The sequence below is a fragment of the Ciconia boyciana genome, chromosome 13 (genome assembly GCF_034638445.1).
Source record: "Ciconia boyciana chromosome 13, ASM3463844v1, whole genome shotgun sequence".
NCBI classification, from domain to species: domain Eukaryota; kingdom Metazoa; phylum Chordata; class Aves; order Ciconiiformes; family Ciconiidae; genus Ciconia; species Ciconia boyciana.
The window spans coordinates 17381167-17403437 of record NC_132946.1 but is presented as its reverse complement, the minus strand read 5'-3'; the positions used below and the strand labels follow the sequence as shown (position 1 = coordinate 17403437).

General features: G+C 42.1%; 1 protein-coding gene across 21 annotated transcripts in view; it reads left to right on the top strand.

Moving 5' to 3' along the window:
* The window catches only part of ADCY9 (adenylate cyclase 9), a 99194-nt gene that overhangs the window by 75955 nt on the left and 968 nt on the right, over positions 1–22271 (top strand). For 4 of the 21 annotated variants that reach the window (XM_072878143.1, XM_072878142.1, XM_072878141.1 and 1 more), the window contains 3 exons: positions 2304–2452; positions 5434–5475; positions 11542–12292. In XM_072878143.1, coding sequence (XP_072734244.1) covers positions 2304–2452; positions 5434–5475; positions 11542–12292 — 942 coding nt within the window. Of the gene's footprint in view, positions 1–2303; positions 2453–5433; positions 5476–11541; positions 22265–22271 lie in introns of those variants that run through there. The other 17 variants (XR_012044951.1, XR_012044953.1, XR_012044956.1 and 14 more) reach the window with 16 other exon arrangements.

Below are 22271 nucleotides of genomic sequence, written 5' to 3'. Positions count from 1 at the left end.
GGCTAACTTTAGCATAAAATCAATGCTTAAAAACTGTTTGTGAATAAGATGGACTGGAAGTGGAGATGAAAGTTTGTTTCTCTGCGAGCTTCTCTTAGGTAGCACAGTGTACGATCCTTCCTTTCCAGGATCTTCAGGGAATTCTGTTTCACAAATCTCTTGCTATTTCAGGGCCCTGGGCATAGGTAATGACCAGATCCTCTTCATTCTTCCTATCACAGTTTATTACTGGGTGTTGGGAAGCGTGCGTTCCATGGGAACGTGTGGACCAGATGTTTTTTGGTCCTTCCCAATTTAAACATATATTATTCCATGGTTATCACAGTCACAGAAGAGTGTATTTGATATTCTTTCACATCCCATGTTTAAAATCATCCTGCAGCTTTTATGTTTTGTGAATTTTAGCTAACTATTTTAAAGCTGTAATTATTTTTTTTTTCTGTTTAATGATGGTCTTCCTCCCTCATGACTACCAGTAAACTAATTGTAGGAATGTTTTCCTCACACTGAAGGGAGCTGAAAACCTTCAAATCTCTCAAATCTCTCCACTGATTTTTATATCATCCCATTCAGCACCATCCTTGATCATCTCTCCAAATGTTTAAAAATAATGTTGGAAGAACCATTTTATTAGTGTATTCTCGATACCTGTTCAGATCAGGTTGTTACTGCTGCTGCCTGAAGCATTGACACTGAGGTGGTGGTGTTCATCACCAAACTGAGAATGAACTTTGCTTTCTTTCCTCTTGCAGGTCCTCCAGAGTCGTGGGGTTGTTGGCTCACTCTCCAAGAGATGTCCCAACTCGTCTTGTGCTCAGTGTTTCAACAGTCATGGAGCTCTAGGAAATGGAGTCAATCTATAGAGGGTCAGGTAAGTGTCATCTTTTACTATGACATGGTTTTGCGAAGTTTTTTTTTATTCATAGCATTTTATACCCTCCCTGGATATAAAATAATTAAAATCAAAATTAACGAAAACAGCAATGAAAAAAAAAACTTTCCAAAGCCATGCATACATAGTAAAACACAGCACTTACTGACCCTCTATAGGCTGGCTTCGTGCTGGGGCATCACTTGGAGTGAGAACCAGTGCTCTGCCACTTTAGGAGACCTGAAATGGGGGGAAAAAAGTAAGTTTAAATTATGGTTTTTTATGGACACTTCTGAAATTCCTTTTATCCATTTTTGAGTCATTTAAAAAAACAACAACTGTGCTTGTGGTTTAAAAATGGTAAATTATGTAAGGTTTTTTCCCATACACTGTGTCTGTCTACTTCTGAATCACATGCTTATTTGTTATGCTACAGTATTGCTAATCTGTAGTCTCTGCACTTCAGCTGTAAAGCAAATTCAAAATGAGAGAGAAAGGGAGAGAATGATCATTTGATACTGTAAAATGCAGTATATAGCTAAAAGAACTCCATAATGCAGTCTCTGGTTTAGCTCGGATGGTCATGAATATTCTTGATAAAACCAAAATCTGCGCATCAGCTTGAAAGTTTTGACGACTGTAAGATTGTATCTCAGAGAAAGGAAGGCATTCTGGGCAATGTATCTATCCTGCCCTTCCTTTTCTTCATCCAGTAAAGATGTGGGAAGGGAAACATTTTTGAGAGAGGGCATTTGGAACAGAAAATCTAAAATTGTCCTTTCAAATTGGCACAAGTGGTGGTGTTACCGAGCATCAGTTGACAATGACTGATACCTGCCTTCTGTTCTCAAAACAATTTTTTTCTTATTTGAATTCACCTGCTGCTGGCCAGTACGATAATGTCCTCTAAGAAGTGTTTTTAAAGGTAGGCAGTTGGGTGAAGTTTTTGAGGGTGAATGTGTTCCACATTTTCAATGCATGGAATTTCAGTGGAATTTTGACGTTCCGTTTAAAACAGACAGGGTCTAACGCCAGCAGTTGAGAGGAGGTTACCATGAATGTTTACCTTCTTTTTTTCTTCTTTTTTTTAATAAGAAGAGGCACTGAGCTTTTTGCAAAGGTAAGCTGAAGGTATTGAAAATTACTGAAATAATGGTTGTGTAATGCAGTAATACAAAACTCCATCTAGGGAAAATTGTGACAAACTATCTGTGCTAAAAGTTTTCTTGCTCTTTGAAGGGAAGACCTCCATCTTCAAGTGCTGTCTCCTGATACAGACACTGTGAGGGATTACTTACTGTGCATATAATACAGACGAAATTAGATCCTTCTCTTTTATAGCACACATTCTTTAATTTATGCTGGCATTTATGTGCAGAAGGGCTCCAGTCAGCAAGAAGAAGCTAACTCGCGCTCTCTCTCTTTGTTGCAGTACACCATGTTTATGTGTTGCGCAATTCTGATCACCATTGTGCAGTACTGTAACTTCTGCCAGCTTAGCTCCTGGATGAGATCTCTGTTGGCAACCGTAGTAGGAGCAGTGCTTCTCATTCTGCTCTACGTCTCCTTGTGTCCAGACAGGTGAGCATCACACCTTGGCACTCACAGACCGTGTTTTAGATGAACAAATTTGGTTTTCTCTGCCAGTGAAGCGAGGGTCTAATGCATGGGATTTTAGTATCTGCCATGAATTTCTCCAGCATCTCAAACTTAATAATTTGATTTGGGAAGAGTTCTGCTTTTTTTTTTTTAAGGATTTCAGGACGATACCTGAGGGGCCCTTTCCTGTAATGTGTGTTGAAATGACGCTCCGTCCTCAACTGATGTGTTTCTAGGGCACACTTATACTTATCAGACCCATAGAATTGCCCTTCGCTGTTTGTTTGAAAATCTGTTTTATTAAGAAATTTGTGAGGCGTTTGGTGGTGCCAGAGAGCCCAGTTGTTCCCCCACACCTCTCTGGATTATTTTTGCCCTTAGGAACCATGTATCTTTCTTCCACCTCCTTTCTCAAGGAGTTTTCCACTGTAGAAGGCAGGTGCTTAGATTTAATACGATTCTAATACCCTGTTTCCTTTCTCACTTCCCTGCCTTTTCAGAGGACGCTGCAAGGCCGTAACCAGAGGAATCAAGTTAATGCAGTTTCTGTGCAATAACCTTAAGGCTTTTCAGTTTTTCCTCTGATAAGCAATTTTCCCCATAGGAGAACTTGTTTGCAGTATTCTCCTTCTATTTCCTTGCCAAGAGAGTCAAGGGAGTCCTTCCAGCCATCTACTCCTATTGTCAAAATTTTATAATCAACTTGCACTTTACAGTGGCTTAAGAAATATCTTATCCTTTGGCACTCTTACCATAGTGTGGACTTTGCAAGGACTTCTTATGCTAGATTATTCTAGTTCCTATCAAAAACCCTTCCTTTTACCCTTCTTCAGAGGCCTGCTGAATCATATGGTGAAAAACATGAAAAAACCCCAAGCAAACCAAAAAGAGTTTGCAGATACATGTTTTGTGTCAGTATTTAGCTTTTAATCCCCTCTTCAGGTATCTTCAATGATCTCTTTTAATCTTGATCTTATGTGAAAAAAGAGAGGGAGAATAGAAGTCACCCCATAATACCTGTTCACATCTGTAATTTGGAAGCGGCTGTAAGGGAAGAAAGAATTTCCTTGGAAAAAAATAACTTGGAACTGCAGTCAGCTGACAAATAATTTCTAAATCCTATTAGACTAAAGAAAAATCCCTTTCTTGTCTCTCTGCAGAGCACTCGGGCAAGGCGTGCAGGAGAGTTCTTTCGAGCTTCAGTGGAGGGATGTAACGTTTAGTTTCTGGATGCCTCCCCTTTCTCATCTTTGATTTGTCCCTTCGGTTTTAGTTGTCCAGCTTGCCTAACATTGTCTCTCCTCTGGCACACTAAGTGACCCTCTCCCAGTAAGAAAGCTGACCTTCCACCCGTTGGCTTTTTCCCTTGTAACAGACACTCACTGTCCAACCACCAGCTTCACGGAGGAGTTAGCCCCAGGTTTGGTTTTTCAGGGAAGTTAGTGAAGAGCAAACCCTTGATGCCATTTCTTGACTCCCTGGCTACTCTTCCGTAACTCCCCCCAAGCAGGAGTTCTTGCAGCTCATTCAGCTACATGCGTGCTAGCGTGTCTGCATGGAGCTAGCGTGGTATAACTAGATGCTGGTTCATAGCAGAGCCTTTTAAAATAGGGTAATACAATGTATTTGTAGTACCAAAAGTCTTCATACAAAGGCAAGCAGTGAAGCCAAAGCATGAAAAAGACATCCTAGTGATTGACGTTCCCTTGAGTGACTGTTTGAACAGACCTCTCTGCATCCATGCCAAAGGCATTTTGTCGCAAAAGAAAATCAGAAGGTTTGGTGCCATAATTGTAACTCCTAATTCCTTATTCAAAGACAAAATTTTATAAAAAATTATGTGTGTGGTTACGAAACCAGCTTGTGCATAAGCTCTGTATTAAGACTTTGTGCGGAAAGACAGACACAAACCTTGGGATTTTCCCTGCATTTCAATTTCAAGGGACTGGGAAAGGCTGTTCCCAAGCAGGGAGGTGGAGACCTTGCTATTGTAGCAGTTCATAGCATCAGCTTTTGCTGACTACTAAAGGGGTGGTATGAATGTTAGAGAAACATTATCTTAAGAAATTTTGCTAATGATAGCATATTTTCACCTGTGGTTTGAATAGCAGTGACCATTAATGGGTAAAGTACAGAAATCATGGAATATGTTGTTATTTCATCTTTTAAAAATAAATATTTAAAGTAATAGACAGAGCTGTTCAACTGCAGATCTGAAGAAGTGATTTATAGAATTGATCATGAACAAAAATAATACAGGTTGAATTAACTTTTGTCTGTTAATAATAACTTTTTTGTTCCTCTCTTATCAATAGTCTGGATAATATTTTTTGTCACAGTGGTAATTGCAGCTTCGTATGCACCACAGGCAAATCCATTCTGCAGATTTCTTTACTTCTTTTTCCAAAAGTAACTAATCCTGAGAGTTTTAATATTTGATTGCGGTAGAGAATTTGTAATGCAAGTAAAAACAAAAATTGCTTGAACTACTTATTTTCTGTAATGGCATTTTGAAAAATAAACTCTGTATTTGTTTGGGGTTTTTTGTTTGGGGAGGGGTTGTTTTTTTGGTTTGGGTTTTTTGTTTTTTTTTTTAAATCTTTGTATTGTGTGGTCAGATAAGATGAAGGCATAACTGGGTTTGAGAGTCCTGAAATTGCTTTTCCATGTTTCCAAGGTAAGATTGGATTGTTTAACAATTACTTGTTCCAGGCATCATCTTGACTGTGTTATCATCAGTTACCTTTTAGAGGTGTTTGCATCCCTGTGTCTGACTGTGGTTGCTTCTTCCAAGCAAAAAGTGCAGATAAGTCACGTTCAAACAAAGTTTGCCTGAAGCTGATCAAGCGTGCAACACAATTATTGGTCCTACGGTCTACATAATAGGAAAGTTTAAAATGCTAACTGAAATTCTGGCAGAATGCTTTAACTTTCCTTCTAATATCAATGCTTTTTTATTTCAGCTCCGTGGAAACTTTTCATCTAGATTTGGCACAGAACTTTAGGTAAGCTTTATATAAAATTACCATCTTTATGGTTAGGGATAGAAACACTTTCAGTCAATTATATGTAGCAAAACTTTGCATCCACAGTAACACACTTGGGAATTCAACAAAATGGTTCAGCAAGTTGTGTTTAAGATCCTTGTGTATGTATTTTTCTTTACAGAGGACTTAGGTATGACCAAAAATCATCAGAGAGCTGATGCTGCAGTCAGAGTTGTGTAATGCTATTTTCTTTTTAAGTTTAATTTCTAGGAAATAGAACTATGGGGGAGCTATATAAAATAGCATCTGTTTTTCTAGTAGTAGCAGTTTTTAAAGGGTTATCTGTACATCATGAGCTATTGATTTGATTTTTCCTTGGTTGATTTGCACCATGCAGAAGTGTGCTGAGTTGGATGCTATCCACAGCTGGCCAGGTGAGAATTCCCTGTGGTAGAGGAGCTTCAGCTGAAAAAGCTGGCTATGAAGCCAGCTGCCTTCACCGGGATGGAGACATGCTGGTGATGACAGTCTGGGTGCTGTCTGCCACCCTGAGCTCGCTTAGGTAGAATAGCAAGTCTCATCATTAGGAGCAAATGAAATTTTAGCCCCCAGACTTTTAAACAAACAAGCAAAAGTCTTTTCCTGGGTTATTAATAGCCCCTTATAAATAAACAAGTTAAAGATTCACTCCGTTTAGTGTTGAATTTCTCATGGTTTTATTGCAAGTTTTGCAATACCATTTTAAAAGTGTTTTTATTGGTCTTTGGTATTAGAAAAGTATGTGTTTGCTAATTACAAATTTGGAAGCAATACTGGGGCAATGTTGTACTTGGTTGAGCTAATGACTCTGGGAATATGTGACTCAGTAATTCATCTAAACAAATGTGTATTCAGGAGCATGTTGCTTTGACTGGGAGTATGTATCAAAAGAAAATTACTTTTTAAAGAATGTCATCTACATGAATGCTATGGTAGTTTATAAAACATGTGGGTTTTAAGTACAGAGAGATGGTAACTGTGCTTTCATGTTAGATATTTATTCACCAAGAAGTTAGCGCTTACTGCAGTGTTGGGGGGTTTTTGTTGGGTTTTTTTTTCACATGGGTTTTCCTTTTTGTATGGCTTTGATTCATGAAAGATAACTTCATTTTCATAACAGAATTCCAGTTCACTAAATCCAGAATGGAACATTAAAGCCAAAAGAACAGAGGCGGCTTGATTTTTTGGTAAACTAAAACACTGAAGGGAATTTGCTGAAAGGCAATGTACGAAATATTAAAGCATGGTGATACTGGAAGTAATGTCTTAGGATTAGCCTGAGTTTGGATCCTCAGTGGTTTATTATTAGTTTGTGAAATCATTGAACCTTTTGTGTTGCTCAGAATTACAAACATCTTGCCCAGTGCTGACAACAGCTTAGCAGGCTCCTGACCAGCTGCTAATCACTAATAAATAATTCATTCTGCCTTAAATAATTGACAACCCAGTCTTCCATTCAGTGACTATTTCTACATCATAATTTATTAGAAACCTGGCAAAAAAAAAAAGCTATCAAGCATTGTTTGCATGCAAATATTTTTCTTCCATAAATATATCGTATAACTTCTAACTCAGGACAAATAAAGGTAAAAGTGGATAAGAAACCAAACCATGCAGAAGATGTTATTGCAAACAGGCGTGGAGTGCTCTCTGCCTGCTTTGCAAATCCTAGCTTGTCATTTAAATACCAAATCAGGCAGTGACCAAAATGTCTGGCTCATTAAACATTTCTAAACTTCATTTTAAACTTCTTATTATGGGATGTACTAGATTTGCACTTTGACTGTCATTCCTACAGTTGCGGAAAAAATGCCTGTATGTCGTGTGTATGTTAATACTACGTAGCCCTGCCCTTTCTGCATGTCGGCAGCAGTTTTGTCGGGTTTGCTGGTCACTGTTTTGATGCAGGAACTGTATCAGTCCAGCGTGATCTCTGTTAACAGTCCAGACTCTGCTGGTCTGAAGCTGTCCAAACTTATACATTGACACAATGCTTCTACGTGTTGGAAGTTAAAGGACAGTTAATCCTCTTCTCTTTCTACCATTAATTTGTAACAGAATTTGGCTTCTCTTTTTCAGGGATCTTTTAATGTACATTATTGAATACCACAGTTCTAGAAGTCTGTGCAAACAGAATTTCCCCTTTCTCCTGGTGATGGGCTAATAAGAAGTTGAAACTTCCTTATCCTAACAAACTTTTTTGCTGTTCCTTTCTCTCTGAAATAAATACATTAAAAAGGTTCCTTGCTTACCCCAGTCAGCACGAAAGCTTTTCCTGTGTTCTAAGAGGGCCAAGCAAACTTATTTGTTTTGCATGCCTTTAATGAGGTTATTACCTTTTCTTGATCAAGAATTGAGATAATTATTAATGTTGCATGGGAAGAGAGATACTAGTAATGGTAATGAAATCTTAGCACAAAGTTCATCTCTGGACTGTCCGTGCTATGCTCAGTAAATCAAAATATGGAATTTGCCTTGTTTTCCAGACAGACCAGTTCTTCAGCCCAAAAGAGATACGACCATAAACTTTGTCTTTTAAGCAGGAAATATTTCTCATTTTCGTTCATTTCTTATCTCAGAGCAGGTAGGGCGTATCATTTTCCAGTTTGTGACTGCTGGAGGAGGAACAGTGATAGATCACTTGAGATGGAGGACTAAAATCACTTAATGGGGGGGGGGGGGTATAAGCATCCACTATATGTTCTTCATTGAAAGCAGCTGTTTGATTTCCCCTTTCTGCACTGTTCTGCCATTGCATTCTTTTTTAAGATTTAGCAGGCATGCATCCTCTTTAAATATAGCAAGATATCCAAATCCAAACATAGGTTACTGGCTCAGAAGCAAAATGGCTTTCCAAAAAATCTTTATGAGTGGAAAGCCATTATCTTTATGATTTGTGATCAAGCCAAAGGAGATTCTATCTCCGGAGCTCTCGCTTGTTCCATATGCAACACACAGCCTGGATGAAGATGCCAAGTTAATAGTTAGGTGTCTGTGCCAGGAAGCACTTTACCGGTTTGAGTTAAAGGAACATTGTCGGCTTAAGATTTCAATTTGAATGATTTTTAAAATTAGTTTTCTGCTGCAGCAGCTCATAAAAAGTAGAGCTTAAGAAGATTTGGGTGTGTGTCATCCTTTCTGTTACAGGTGTGTGGGGTTTTTTTCTTTTCATTCTAAAGGGTAGCTTCAGGTCATCTTTGCTAACTGACTGTGTAAGATGATTTACAGCCCTGTAGGTCCTGTAACCTGGTCGCTGCAACATCCAGAAATTTGATTTCCAAATGAGTAAGATGTAATTGCTCTCTCCTTCAGGCTGGCGTCGTGGCTTTTTGTACTAATGCTTGCAGCAGTTGCATCGTGATCAAAAATTCCTGCTCTGGAAAAGATCCTGCACCTTCCTTTTTGAGATACTAACCCATTACCTTATTAATGAAATCAGGTCAGCGTACAAGTGAGTCACTCCTTTCACATGGAGATCTCTAAGGTTGTACGCCCACATGGGAAACAAGGTCAGGCCAGCGCTTGAGGAGATGATTGAGAGCTTGCAGATGCCAGTACTTCAGGAGTGGTGAATGGGAGGCAGCAGGTTTTTCTTAAGAGGCAGATCTTGCGTTCAACACGAGCCACATTTTGTAACGTAAAATTTGTGGTGCTTGCCTAATTCATTTAAGAGGAATTAAAGTACTTTGAGGAGTATTTTGTACAATAAATAAAAAGCCTTTAATGACTTAAATAAATCCCTGTGGCAGGGATGTTTGATGTTGGAGCAGATTATCTGGATCAAACTCGTACTCTCAAAGGAGTAACAAGTCATTGCTCGGATCCTCTAGCAGATCTCTTCCCACAAGATAAGGGAAAATAATGAACTGTTCTGAAAAGAACCTGAATCGTGCTCCTTAACCAAGATTCATTCCTTACCTTCTCCAGCCTTATTTATTCTCTAAGATCTTTTATTCTATTTCTTCTCGAAGATCTTTTCTTTTACTTATCCTCCCCTCATTTTGTTTTATAAGCCCATCAAACTGGGAGGATATTCTGCCACCTGCGAAACAGGTAGCAAGGATTATATTTCAGGAATTTTTACCATTCTAGTCATTAATAACTGAGCCTTTGTCTTAAGTCTCTGACTTGTCTTTCTAGGGAGAAAATGGATAGGTTCATAACAGAGGTTCTGTTGAGAAAAGTAGTTGTAAAGGAGAAAGGAAGGAGTCTTAGTACAGCAACGCACCAGCAATTACAGGGGCCTATTCTGTGAGTTGAGAGTAATCTCCTCCCTTCATTCTTCCCTCGTGTTTTTTTTTAATATCAAACCAATAAAATGAATATACCTTCACTTCTCCTGGGAGAAGTATATTTATGGTTGAAAACAAAAGGAGTGATTTCCAATATAATATGTGGTCTTAGCTTTAATCTGAAATTCAACCTGTAAGTTCTCTATTGTAAATATTTTACTTATGGGACACTTTTTCTCCTATAGGCTTACTATGATAAAAGCTAATAGATACAAACAAAGACCATAGCACATCCAAATGTTTTCAGAGATTGTGCACATTCATCTGTTTCACAACTGTGCTATGTGTTTGCTTCATCATGCTTTACTGTCAATCAAATATTTGAGAGTGAACATTCAGAAACAGAAACTGGGTCCGTAGTACAGCTCAATTGCTGAAGTGTCTGCTTCAATTTCAGAAGTGGAAGCATGTCCCCCATGGACGTGAAGAAACAAATTGAACTTAGAAATACAGAAACAAATTTAGTCTTCTCTTCTTGAGCTGTTGCTACAGTTGTGCTTTGAGTTTTAATCTCTTGCTAACATACCTGCATGAGAGAAATACAGACAGACACTGAGATACAGATTGCCTTTCTGTTTTTCAAGGAGAAAAGTTGATGTGATGCCTTCCCTTATCAAACCATCTCTTAACTTGAAAAACTTCAGCATGTGTCTGCTCATATCAAATCTTAAGCTTTGGCATAATTTTATAGAAAAAATTGCAGTTAAGTGACTCCAGAAATCACTGCATGCCAGTCTGTCTGGGTTTAGACTTAGTTTCTAGGATCACATAGGTGGTGTCGTCTCAGATTAAATTGGTGTCTTTGCATCTCTCCAGAAAGTTGAGATTGTAGACTGCAGATGTCTCCTTGTTAAGGGCGGTTTGGCACTGGAAGCATCCTCCATCAGTGCTTCATAATCTGCACAGGCGGTTGACGAATTGTCAAAAGGATTTGAAATATTACTCTCAATCTATGTGAGACATCAGTGGGGTTTTTTGGTTTTTTTTTTGTTTTTGGTTTTTTTTAATCTTGGCACTCTGAGAAACTTTCTGTCTCCACCATAAAAAGCTTCAGTGGTTATAGTGTACAAAAGATGTCAACCCAGAGCTCCATATTCTCTGCTTTCATGCAGGAGACGTGCAGTTCTCCATGAAGTGTCTTGTACAGGGTTATCTTCTTCCAAAACCTTCATGTGTTAATATTAAAGGCACACTGCAAAGGTTACTGGTCTTTGAGGAGGAGACAAGGGAAAAGCACTATGAGTATATAAAGCAGAAGCAGATGTTTCTGAATATTGGAGGTAATACAAAAAAAGATAAATTCCACAAAACTTACACACACACGCCTCCTATACAGATGTACATGTGCACACATGTGTCTAAACACACACACAGGCATTATTAAGCATTTATATACATATTTACATGTCGTGCTTTTAGTTATATATTTAGATATAAGATAACTGTTTCCTTGGTGAAGTCCTTAAAATAGGACTACGCCAAAGGCTGGGCAATTTCTGTGTTGCTGAACCTGATGATATCAAGTAGTACTGATACCAGGAAGTACTCAGTGAGTTTAAGAATGAAATTAATTCTTTAACGTGCTTAACAGCAGATAAAGTTATCAAAGCCTACTTTATAATTTAGTATGTAACGCACACTTCCTACACTTTTTTCTAGAAAAGGATTTCTAACTACGGGGCAGAAATGGCAGTGCCCTAACTCTGTGTTTTTAAATGCACCTTTCATGTTCTTCCCTTTCTTCTGCTTCCAGCTCCAGAAAAAGTCCATGCAACAGTTCGGTGCCGAATGACATGAAGAGACCAGCAGACCTGATCGGTCAGGAAGTGATTTTGGTTTCTTTCCTTCTGCTCCTCCTGGTCTGGTTTCTGAATCGAGAGTTTGAGGTCAGTTACCGCCTCCACTACCATGGAGATGTGGAAGCTGATCTCCATCGCACCAAAATTCAGAGCATGAGGGATCAAGCTGACTGGTTGCTGAGGAATATTATTCCGTACCACGTGGCTGAGCAGTTGAAGGTTTCCCAGAGCTATTCCAAAAACCACGACAGTGGCGGAGTAATCTTTGCAAGTATTGTGAACTTCAGCGAGTTCTATGAAGAGAACTACGAAGGAGGCAAAGAGTGCTACAGAGTCCTGAACGAACTGATCGGGGATTTTGATGAGCTGCTAAGCAAACCGCATTACAGCAGCATTGAGAAAATCAAAACAATTGGGGCAACCTACATGGCCGCTTCAGGACTGAACACCTCGCAGTGTCAGGACAACAACCATCCCCATGGACATTTGCAGACCCTTTTTGAATTTGCCAAAGAAATGATGCGAGTGGTGGATGACTTCAACAACAACATGCTGTGGTTTAATTTTAAACTTAGGATTGGCTTTAACCACGGTCCCCTCACTGCTGGGGTCATTGGCACCACCAAGTTGTTGTATGACATTTGGGGTGACACTGTGAACATTGCTAGCAGAATGGACACCACTGGCGTCGAGTGTCGTATACAGGTGAGTGAGGAGAGCTACCGCATCCTAAACAAGATGGGGTATGACTTTGACTATAGGGGGACAGTCAATGTGAAGGGGAAAGGTCAGATGAAGACCTACCTTTACCCAAAATGCATGGACAATGGGATCGTGCCACATCACCAGTTGTCTATATCTCCAGACATTCGGGTTCAAGTGGATGGCAGCATTGGGCGGTCTCCGACGGATGAGATTGCCAACCTGGTGCCTTCTGTACAGAATTCTGATAAGGTAGCCCATGGCACAGATAACTCAGAAACTAAGGACATCCTTCCTTCCACCAAGAAGCTCCAGAAAGATGCAGTGAGAGCAGAGGAGAGGTGCAGGTTTGGCAAAGCCGCAGAGAAGACTGACTGTGAGGAAGCGGGAACTGAGGAGGTCAATGAACTGACAAAGCTAAATATCTCTAAGAGTGTATGATGCACTGTCAGAGTTGCATGAAGTGCTCTGTCAATAGAAACACAAAGACATTTGCAATTGGCAGTTTTCTTTTTCAAGAGAGACCTTCTCAACACCTGGGTTGTACGTTTGTTTTCATTTCAGCGCCTGATGCTGTGTGGATCACAGCTCTTCAGGGCTTGTTTTCATCCATCTCTCTCCTCCATGCCCCAGATCACATCCTGAGCTCCCCAGCTCCCTGTGCAACCATCTTACAGCTGAGTAGAGGATATTAAGTGCCTTCAGATATACTCCATTGGACTCCCTGTCAAGGTACAGAGGCCCCAAGTGAAATCATAGCTTTGGGTATTTATCTAATTTTAAAGAAAAGAAAAGCTGTGGTTATATCATTTTTATTGTTGTTTCTCACAAAACACTTTTTTTGGCTAATGCAACTCCTTGGGTTTTTTATATCTCTCTGAACAATGTTTTACTGTTATCAGACCTTTTGTATGTAAACACACAGACAAATGTGCATGTATCTACCATATGAAACTGACATAAAGTGCCAGTAACGTACCACAAAAGAATGTCTTGGCGAGGGGGTGACACAATTTGACTTTGTGTTGGGCTGGAGGAGGAGTTCTGCAGTGGCTCAACATTTAGTTAGAGTAGGCTGAACAACTGCTGTAGTTTTACTCTCCTTTACCAGTGCTTTCTTCAACCTTAATGTGCCATTGTGTGCTTTGGATACACTTCTTTTCCATATAGCCAGTGAGTTACTGATATGTGGGAATGGAATAAGGGTTCGGACTTCACCAGCTCTCAGGACAGGTTTCCAGAAGCAGACGAGCGACCACGAGAGCGTTACAATTCAGGTCTTACGAGCCTAAGGCAGTTTCATGTTACTCCGTACTCTAGCTGAATTTGCGAAGGTAGGTGTAGTTGGTATCTCTAAGCTGGTCTGATTTGAGAGAGAGAGAAAAGCAAAATAAATGTTTTGGGAATGCCTTTATTTATTTATTTATTTTATTCCTGTTTTGTTTGGGGGTTTTTATGTGTGTGTGCGGAAGGGATCAGGAGAGATGAATTGTTAATTGGTTTAATAAGAGTAATAAGATGGTGTTTCAGCCTCTTTGAACTACCAACCACTGTGAGGATGTTACCTAGGCAATATTTGTTTCAAAGCTGGTGAAACTTCCGAAGCCACCAAATGCAATTGAGTATTCCAGCTTCCCTCTGTACTGAATGAATGGTGCTGCACAATATTTTTCAGGATTTTTCCCCCCCTACACTGTGCTTTTGCAGCAGGGAATAGAACAGCATGCTCCCTGCGTGCCACTGAAAGCAGGAATAGGGAAAAATGTCCTTTCTAGTGAGCTGAGAAGCACAATAATTTCCCAGTCCTGCAGATGACTCTGTGCTGGTCCCTGGGACTGGAGACCTGCGGGAGCACAGGAACCTGCTTGCACCGAGGGAACTGCAGGATGGGGGCCTTAGACTATACCAGTTCGCCCTCTGCATGCTTCCATCACCTCCTTCACTTACATTTGATGCCCTGCTTTGGATAATATTAATTATTCAACTATTCCAGTTCAGCTAACTCCTTGCGACACCAAATAAAATGAAAGAATTTTTATGCCTGAAATAAGTTCGTTAGCCAGGGGAGAGCTGGTGAAATGCAGTACTGTGCTGTCTGCGTATTGGTGTGGGTTTTAACTCTTTCTTTCTGTCTGAACTAAAGTCAGAGTATATTGATACTTCTTTTTATTCCCTATGTGATTTTGGGGGTTTGAGTAATAAATATATACGTTGTGAAGTTCCTATTCAGCTATTTGAGATGCAGCTACACTCCATGGTCAGCACGGAGCCCTTGAAGCCTTTGCCAAATGCAAATCTGTGAGATGTCTGGATCTCTGTTAGTTAAACAAGACTCTGCACACTGTTCTCACAAAAGCTGCTGTTTATGTGCGTCCAAATTGTGTTTGATATGAAAGCTATCTAAAATTAATCTTACTTGCTCAATCTGCCAGCACACAAAAAAAACCAGGGGATACTCATCCCCATACCGTTCTGCCACAGATGCTGTAGCCTGTTTGGGGGCTATTCCTGATGAGCAACGATATAAAGTTTTTATTAGTGCACAGTTTTACAGCAGCCTTCCTTCTCCGTAGATTAAAACTCGTCCCCTTCTGCCCCCCTCCCCGTAGTGGGTTGCACTTCCAACTTTCAGGTAGTATAACTCTGCAAATACCTCTCGTATCTGAAGAATGTATTCTTGAAACCATTTTAGGGTTCTCGTTTCAGTTAAGCGTGTGTCAGTATTTCTTTTCTTACAGTAGAGGCGTTAACGTGTCCAGAATTGTTTACATGCCTTCTAAGTGTTATATTAGTGTCTCAACGACGTTCAAACCTTTCTCCCTTTCACTTCTTTCTCCCGATTTTATAGACGAGTCTACCCGGCATTTCTCTCTCATTGATCAGCTGTTTGCAATGGCAGAGTTCAGTCAAGACGTGCCGGCTTCTTTCTCGCGTGAGACACTGCACAATAACTAAACCTCCACCAGCAACAGCCCTGCATCCAGTGAGAGGTTTGCACCCTGTGATTTAACCCGAAAGGAGAAGGTGCTGGAGTAGGGCCCCGGACCCAGAGCACCTTCCTTCTTGTTGTTCAAGCAATGCACTGCAGAATACAAAAGCCTCATCCTCCAGCCTAGAAAGTAAATAACGCTCCCATGCTATCGTGGTATGGTGCTGCGGGAGTATTGTTGGTTTTCTGGTAACATTAGAATACAAAAAAAAATACCAGGGCCTCTCTTTTGTTGGCACTAAGCAAATAAAATGACAGAGGACAGAAGTATTAGTGGACTCTGAAATCAAGGGCTGTTGTCTGCTCTGGGAACTGCTGGCGGTGTTACTCTGCCTTAACCCTGAAGCTGGGAAAACGGTCATGAAAAGTTGAGTAACTAGTGGTACCCCTGTTTGCTTATTGCCACCAGGACAGCAGCAAGCATTCAACAACTGAGACTGCAGGTCTTCTTTCGGAGGTTTTAAATCTTCTCTGTAATGCAGTGTAGTAATGAAACCAAGAAGCTAAGCTCACAACGTACGGTTTGGATAGAGAGATTTTCCCAGGCACAAGGAGCAAGGAGATACCTATTTTCTGTTGTAAAACAGAGGGAGCTGAACCTTTACGCCTTCCATTTACGCCTTTGAAAAAACGTCCCAATACTCGCAAAAATTACTCTGGAGGTGTTTTTAATGGCATTGTGCGGTTCTGCGTTCCTCTCCGCGACACATGTGCGCTTGCAGGAGGCCTTGATCAAAGGCCATTTAATTAAAATATCTTTTGTGCTTGTTCTGTTAGTGCCAGCACAATTCAAACACGGTGTAAAAGTTGAGGAGTTGGCCAAGTACCTGGAAGTGTATTCTGCAAGAATAGTTGGTGCATTGCTACGCTTCCTATCTTTAGGGTGTTTTAATGGTGATAATTAAAAATTATCCTGGGTGGGGAAGACTGCTGAATATTTGTTAGCCCCATGTTGCCTTCTGCCACAGTTCCCTCACGGGAGCTGCTCTAGAGCGTAGAGTAATGAGGAATATGCTGAATGTGTTCTGCAGTGTCATCTTAATCTGCTACTAACACACAAAAATGCTTATTTTTCTCACAGTTACTTCTGTGAGACGGATTTCTCATTGGAAAACAAGTAAATGGCATTCCCGTGATTTACTTCTGGCATTTATGATTTTGAGAGAAGAAGGGGTTTGCCTGTTATTTCCCAGGATTTGGGGCTGTTCCTGTTTGCTGGAGGTAACGTGAGCGCTGCGAGCAGGGTGGGATGGTGCCACTGCCTGGCTGCTCTTGCTGTGTCCTAATACAAAGCACAAGAGGATTTTGAGGTGACAAAATGAGGGGGGAGAGGGGAGACTCCCCAAGGGCTTTACAAAAAAATAAGTATTTGGACGCTCTTACTTCAGGGCTAAAACACAGAAGGAAGGTGCCCAGAGCAAAAATGAAAGGAGCTAGTAACCAAACACTGTGCCCATACCAGCTTTTAGCTAAAGAAGAGCTTATTCTTGATTAAAAAGCCAAGCTTTTAGGGTATCTAGCATTTTTAAATTGCTAACTCTTAACCTGTTTCTAAAACTAGTTCTGAATACAACAAAAAAAATGTTGCAAGGGAGCAGTTATTAACTTCATGTCTTTATTTTGCAACATCACAAGAGGCTGAGAGCGCCTGAGGTTGGTTATAACGCGATCAGCTATTTAACTGTGCAGCTTAGGGTGGGGTTTTTTGCCAAATTTTTAAAAGACTGTGTCTGTTTTCTCCCTTATTCCCTGCTGTGGTCTTGTTTGCTCGGTCTGGACAGGATGCGCGAGTGGTCTTTTCCTCCCTGCTCCTCACCTTAGCTAAACTGTGTCTTCCGCCTTGCACAGCAGCGTTTGAACTCTGCTGCTGCCAGGTCATGGCTTCAGATGCTGCTTTCGCTACTGTTTGCCTCTCCCTCTGTTTCCTAATTAAAGGGGAAGAGTACGTTTGATTTGATACCTTAGCCCATTTGTGCGGTCACAGCTGCAGCTTTCTCCTTGCGTTGTTGTTAAGCTGCTTGACAGAAGATACAGAAGAGCAGCAGGCCCATCCCAGTAGTTAAGAATTCTGTGAAAAAACACATTTTTCATCACACCAAAAGTGGAAAAAAAGTTTTATTACCCTGAGTTTTAGCAAGCGTGCAAAAGCAGAAGAGGGTAAGAAATAAAATCCCAGTGTTTGCTGTCAGCGTTGGGATTTATTGAAGCAGCTTTCCTTTAAGTCCTGTTTTAGTTAAATATTACAAAACTGCTAAAAATGCAGTAATTATTTACTAATGTGACTTTCCCAATTGCTGAAGATGTCGCAGGGGTGGTTTGACGAATGATTTTCATGTGGAAAGACAGACAGCCGAGGTAGAGGTGCAGGGATCCCCCAGTGCCGCCGTGCTTCCATCTTGATGCCCAGCAGCTGCGAAACCCAGTCGGGGTCTCGGAGTACTCCTGAGACTTGGCTAGCTGCATGTGGAACCTCAGCTTGGGCAGGAAAGTCATTCCAATGTTTTTTTTCCTTTCAAGTTCTCTATACAGGCTGTAGCAGTCCTTGTTTTGATTTCTAGGGGAGCAACATTTAAGGGGAAAAACCTGAATTACTGTTCGCTGTTGCTGAGGCTGTCCTCCGCAGGCGGTGGCGGTAGGATTCTGTAAAGTCCTGTAAAAAAGTTGTAAATTGTAACCGTTACACACAGATTCCTGCAGACTCTGTACTTGTCCAGTATTTAGTTTGAGTGGTACAATGGTCTGAAGATTTTTCAGTCAAGAGTTGTGAAACCGTGGACCATTTTCTGCTAAAATATATCAAAACCGTAAAGGAAACCGGAGATGTGGAAGACCATGGTCTGCAGAAACGCAGCACGAGCAGTGAGGAAGACAGCGCAACGTTGGGGTTTTGGCTCGCCGTGCAAGCGTACGTGGCGTGGGAGATGCTCTGTACGATAACGTGTGCTTCCAGCTCCAAAAGCAGGGAGAAAAGGAGAGGGTGAAAGTGAAATGCAGTGTTGGGTTGTTTTTAAGGCTGATCTTTAGTTTCCAGGTGTGAGGTCTTTGCTGGCTGCTGTAGGGGAAGGTTTCTTGGGTGTGGAGCAGAGCCCTGGCTTCTCAGCAGGCTGAGCGGTGCACGTTTTCCGTGGTGGGATCAGGGAGCCTTAAAACGGGCATTTTTTTTTTTAAATCTGCTTTGATGCCACCCTCTGAACTCTGTCCAGAGTGATGAGAAGGAGTTTTGTCAGTGAAGATCAGATACCAGGAGCTTACTGTCTTTGTCTTACTAGAGTTCATTTAAAATCCAACGTCAGGCACTGAAGAGGTTCAAGTAGAAAATAAAACAGGGGTGAAATATATTGTGTCTTAACAGCGGCTCAGTTCGAGTAGTGCCGTGGGGAAGAGTTTTGAGGTGCTTTACTGGGTAAAGCTCTGGTAGAAAAAAAAATAATGCAAGTTTGCTGTATAAAACCTTTTTCAAGTCTTTGTCAGGCGAGCTAAACTTGTGTCTTCAGCCCAGATAAGTGGCTGGGCTGTACGACGCCTATAGAAGTGTTTGCTACTTACCTTCGAGAGTCAGCATTAGCTTTTGAAAAAGAAGGTTATTTTGGAAAAAATAGATCAGTAGAAGATATTTAAAGTTTTTTTTTCCCTGGTGCTTTATTGTAGCTGCTAAACATTTGCTCGCCTAACCAAGCCACCCAGCCCGAGGCTGGCGAGGAGCAGGAGGCAGGCGCCCGGTGTTTTCACGTGCGCCGCTCCAGATGCAATACGTTTAACATCATTTTTAGCAGCTGTTCCACACGCGTGTCTCCAAGTCGGGAACTGGTGTCAAGGAAGTAGTCGTTTGTGTTTTACACTTCTGGAAAGGCCCCGAGGCTGCTCGCGTCTTAGCCTTTACGTGGTTTGTTCTGTTCTCTCCCTGTTTTCTGGCTCACTGCAACAACACGTATCTTAACCTCCAGAAGTTGCAGCGTTCACTGAATCTGAAGAACTGCAGAGCAGGTCATGGCTGGGAACAGTTACTAAAATGTTACGTTTTGGCTCTAACCAGTGCTGCCCTAACCAATTTGTCATCCGGAGATGCGCAGTGAAAGAGCCGAGCGTCCCAGCGGGTGACCGCTGCCGGTGCCGCTGCTCGCACGTCCCTGGTTTGAGCGTCAATTCTCAAATCGTCCTTTGGATGAGTCAAAACAAAGTGACTTTCTTGAGCTTTTCCTTCTTTTCTCCCTTAGTCACTCATGTCTTCACTTGTTTCTAACTTAATGCATTGGCTAAATATTAGTTTGCAATTGAAAGACGGTTTGTATTGATTTGTTGTTGAAAGACTTAAGCTCAGGGCAGGGAAAATGCAGCGTGTGGTGCATCCGCAGGTATGCCCGGAGGGAAAATGCCTCTTTAGCATCTTTGAAACTTCGCCTTTATTCAGGTGAGACGAGAGCTTCATTTGTGATTTATTTCTGATATTAGCTGTATAATTCCATCTTGCTGTTGTCCCCAGAAATTGTCCAAAGGAGGGGGTTTGCAGTATTGCCGTGGTCTGCTCTACATCACTGCCTGAACCAGGATTTGGCCACCGTGCAGGTGCTGGCACGGTCCCACCGGCACTGCTGGACATTTCTCTTCATGTGTAGTAGTTCAGGAGTCCACAGTTGCCAGAGTAACCTTCTCCCCAGTTTAATTTCTCACTTCTAGTTTTCAGAGACCGTGTTGAGAGAGATGTATGCTGAGACAGAGATGTGTTATACCCTACTGCGAGTACAGCTTTAAACTTCCAAAGTAATAAACTCTTTAAAGCCAAGAGCCTTAACAATTCCAAACATCTGCTGAGAGACAAAACACCGTTTCAAGTTTGCGCTGAATATTTGGGAATTTTTCTGCTCAGTGGTGGGTGTCTCCTATTTGTGAGGAGGCAGCGGCAGTATCCAAAGATGATAAGGGCCTTGGCCACCCTCACCGAATTACCAAGGAACAGGCAGACAGGCTCTCCCCTTGTGCTCTCAGGAAAGTCACCTCGCTCCCCAGGGCTGGTGTGGTGGCTTTATATATTACATTGCTTGGAAAAGCTGCTTTCCGTGAAACAGTATTTTTAACTTAGCATAAAAGCTGTCTTTGTTGGTGGCAGGGGCTGGATTCCTCCTTTCCCACCCCCCAGGCTCTTTCGGTCTGCAGCGTCGAGACGAAGAAGGCGGCAGGAGGCAGAGATGTAGATGGTGGCACAGCTGGGTGAGGCGGGAAGGAGCTGGACGTGCCCCTGGAGCCGGACCCGGCAGAGGGCCGGAGCTGAGGAGCCGCCGTGCGGGTCCCGCAGCAGCGCCCAGGCAGCAGCGGGCTTCGGCAGCCACGGGCTTCGGCAGCCGCGGGCTGGCGAGCCAGCCCCCTCAGCTGGCGAGGCGGCGGGGCTTGGGGGAGGTTTGCTCTGGGGTAGCATCCCGCTGCCCCGCTCGGTTGAGCGGGCCCACGGTCAGCCCGACGGCTGTCGGATGCCTTTGTAAATACGTCTTCCCTCCTGGCCTATTGGTTTCCTTTCACGTTTTCATGGGAGCAAATTTCAGCCGGTTATTAAAGCCATGCACTAGAAATCGAGGCGCTGCTGCCTGACCACGGCCGGGCCGCGCGGCGGGTTCGGGGTTGGGTTTGGGTCTGTCCGACCTCAGTTGATATCGTATTGCACCTACACGCGACCTTGTGTAAGCAATCGCTGTGCGTAAAGAGCTGCGGTACCCGATTACAAACAGCCCACGAGAAATTATTTTTGAAGTGAGAAACTCAAATCAGGGCTGGCTTTGGTTTGCTGAGTAGCTGTCAGCCGGGCAGCGGTGCGGGCCCGGAGGCCGGTGCGAGCTCCCGACCGTCCCCTGCTTTCTTTAACAACTGCCTCGACAGTATTACCCAAGCCTTCAGCACTGCCTGACCTTGCATAAGCCCCCGTGGAGATTGTACCGAAAGCGTTGAGAGCATGATTGAAACGTTACTGAATTAGGAATTGAAACATTAATTGAGAACAGTTTCCAGTTAGAAAGAAGGAAAAGAAGAAAAAGAAAAAAAAGGCAAATTAAACCATTTTAAAGTCTCCAGGTTAGCTGGGAATTGTTTCTTCATGACGTCTCTGTTTTCTTTCTCTTCTCACCCCAGCGAAGCCCGCGTTCCCGCTACCTTCTCCCCTCCCTTCTTGCCAAAAGAGAGAGAACCGGTCTGTTTACACACACCGCTGGGGAAGCTGGCGGCTTCTGCCGGGGGCTTTGCTGGGGGACGGGGCTTCCTCGCAGCGGCTTCACTGTAAATATTCTGCCTATGCTTCATTGAGAAAACTGAAATGGAAAAAAAGTTGTATCTGTGAAATATTAAGCTATATATGTATATAGATAAAATGCGTATTATCTCTGACTCGTTACTACGGCTCTGTAATCAATTGTATATTAAACTGTTTTACTGTATGGCAGATCATTTCACGCTATCTTAGATGTAGAAAAGCTGAGAAAGTAATTCACAATACACTATGTCAACTTAAAATTGGTTTGCTTTTTTATTTTTGCTCCAGCACGACTTCAAATGCAGTCCCGTGCCGTTTGCACATTGTTTCGTAGAATAATAGTTTGGAACAGAAGTGTTTTCAGCCCTTTGTTTTGGATCTGGCTTTTTACAATATTTCTTTGATAAATCATGAAGCCACCGAGTTAATTTTTGATGAGGTGCATATTTAGAAGGCTTTTTAAATGCAAAAGGAATTTGTCACGTAGCCCCACTGCACTTTGATGTGTCGGTTGGCAGTAAATGACCTTCGTGTTCCCAGTGCCAGCTGAGAAGACGACTCCTTCCTAATTTTTCCTCATTTTAATACTGCTCTAAAGCGTTGGGAAGGGCCGTGCAGCAGCCCAGCCAGCAGCACCTCTGCAGCCGACGTCTTGTCACTGCTGGCTGTGGCGGGAGGTCTCAGCAGAGAGCTTTTCCACACGGGGAGCTTGCTTTGGCCCAAATTGGGGATGAATTTTAAATAGTTATTCTTTTCTTTAG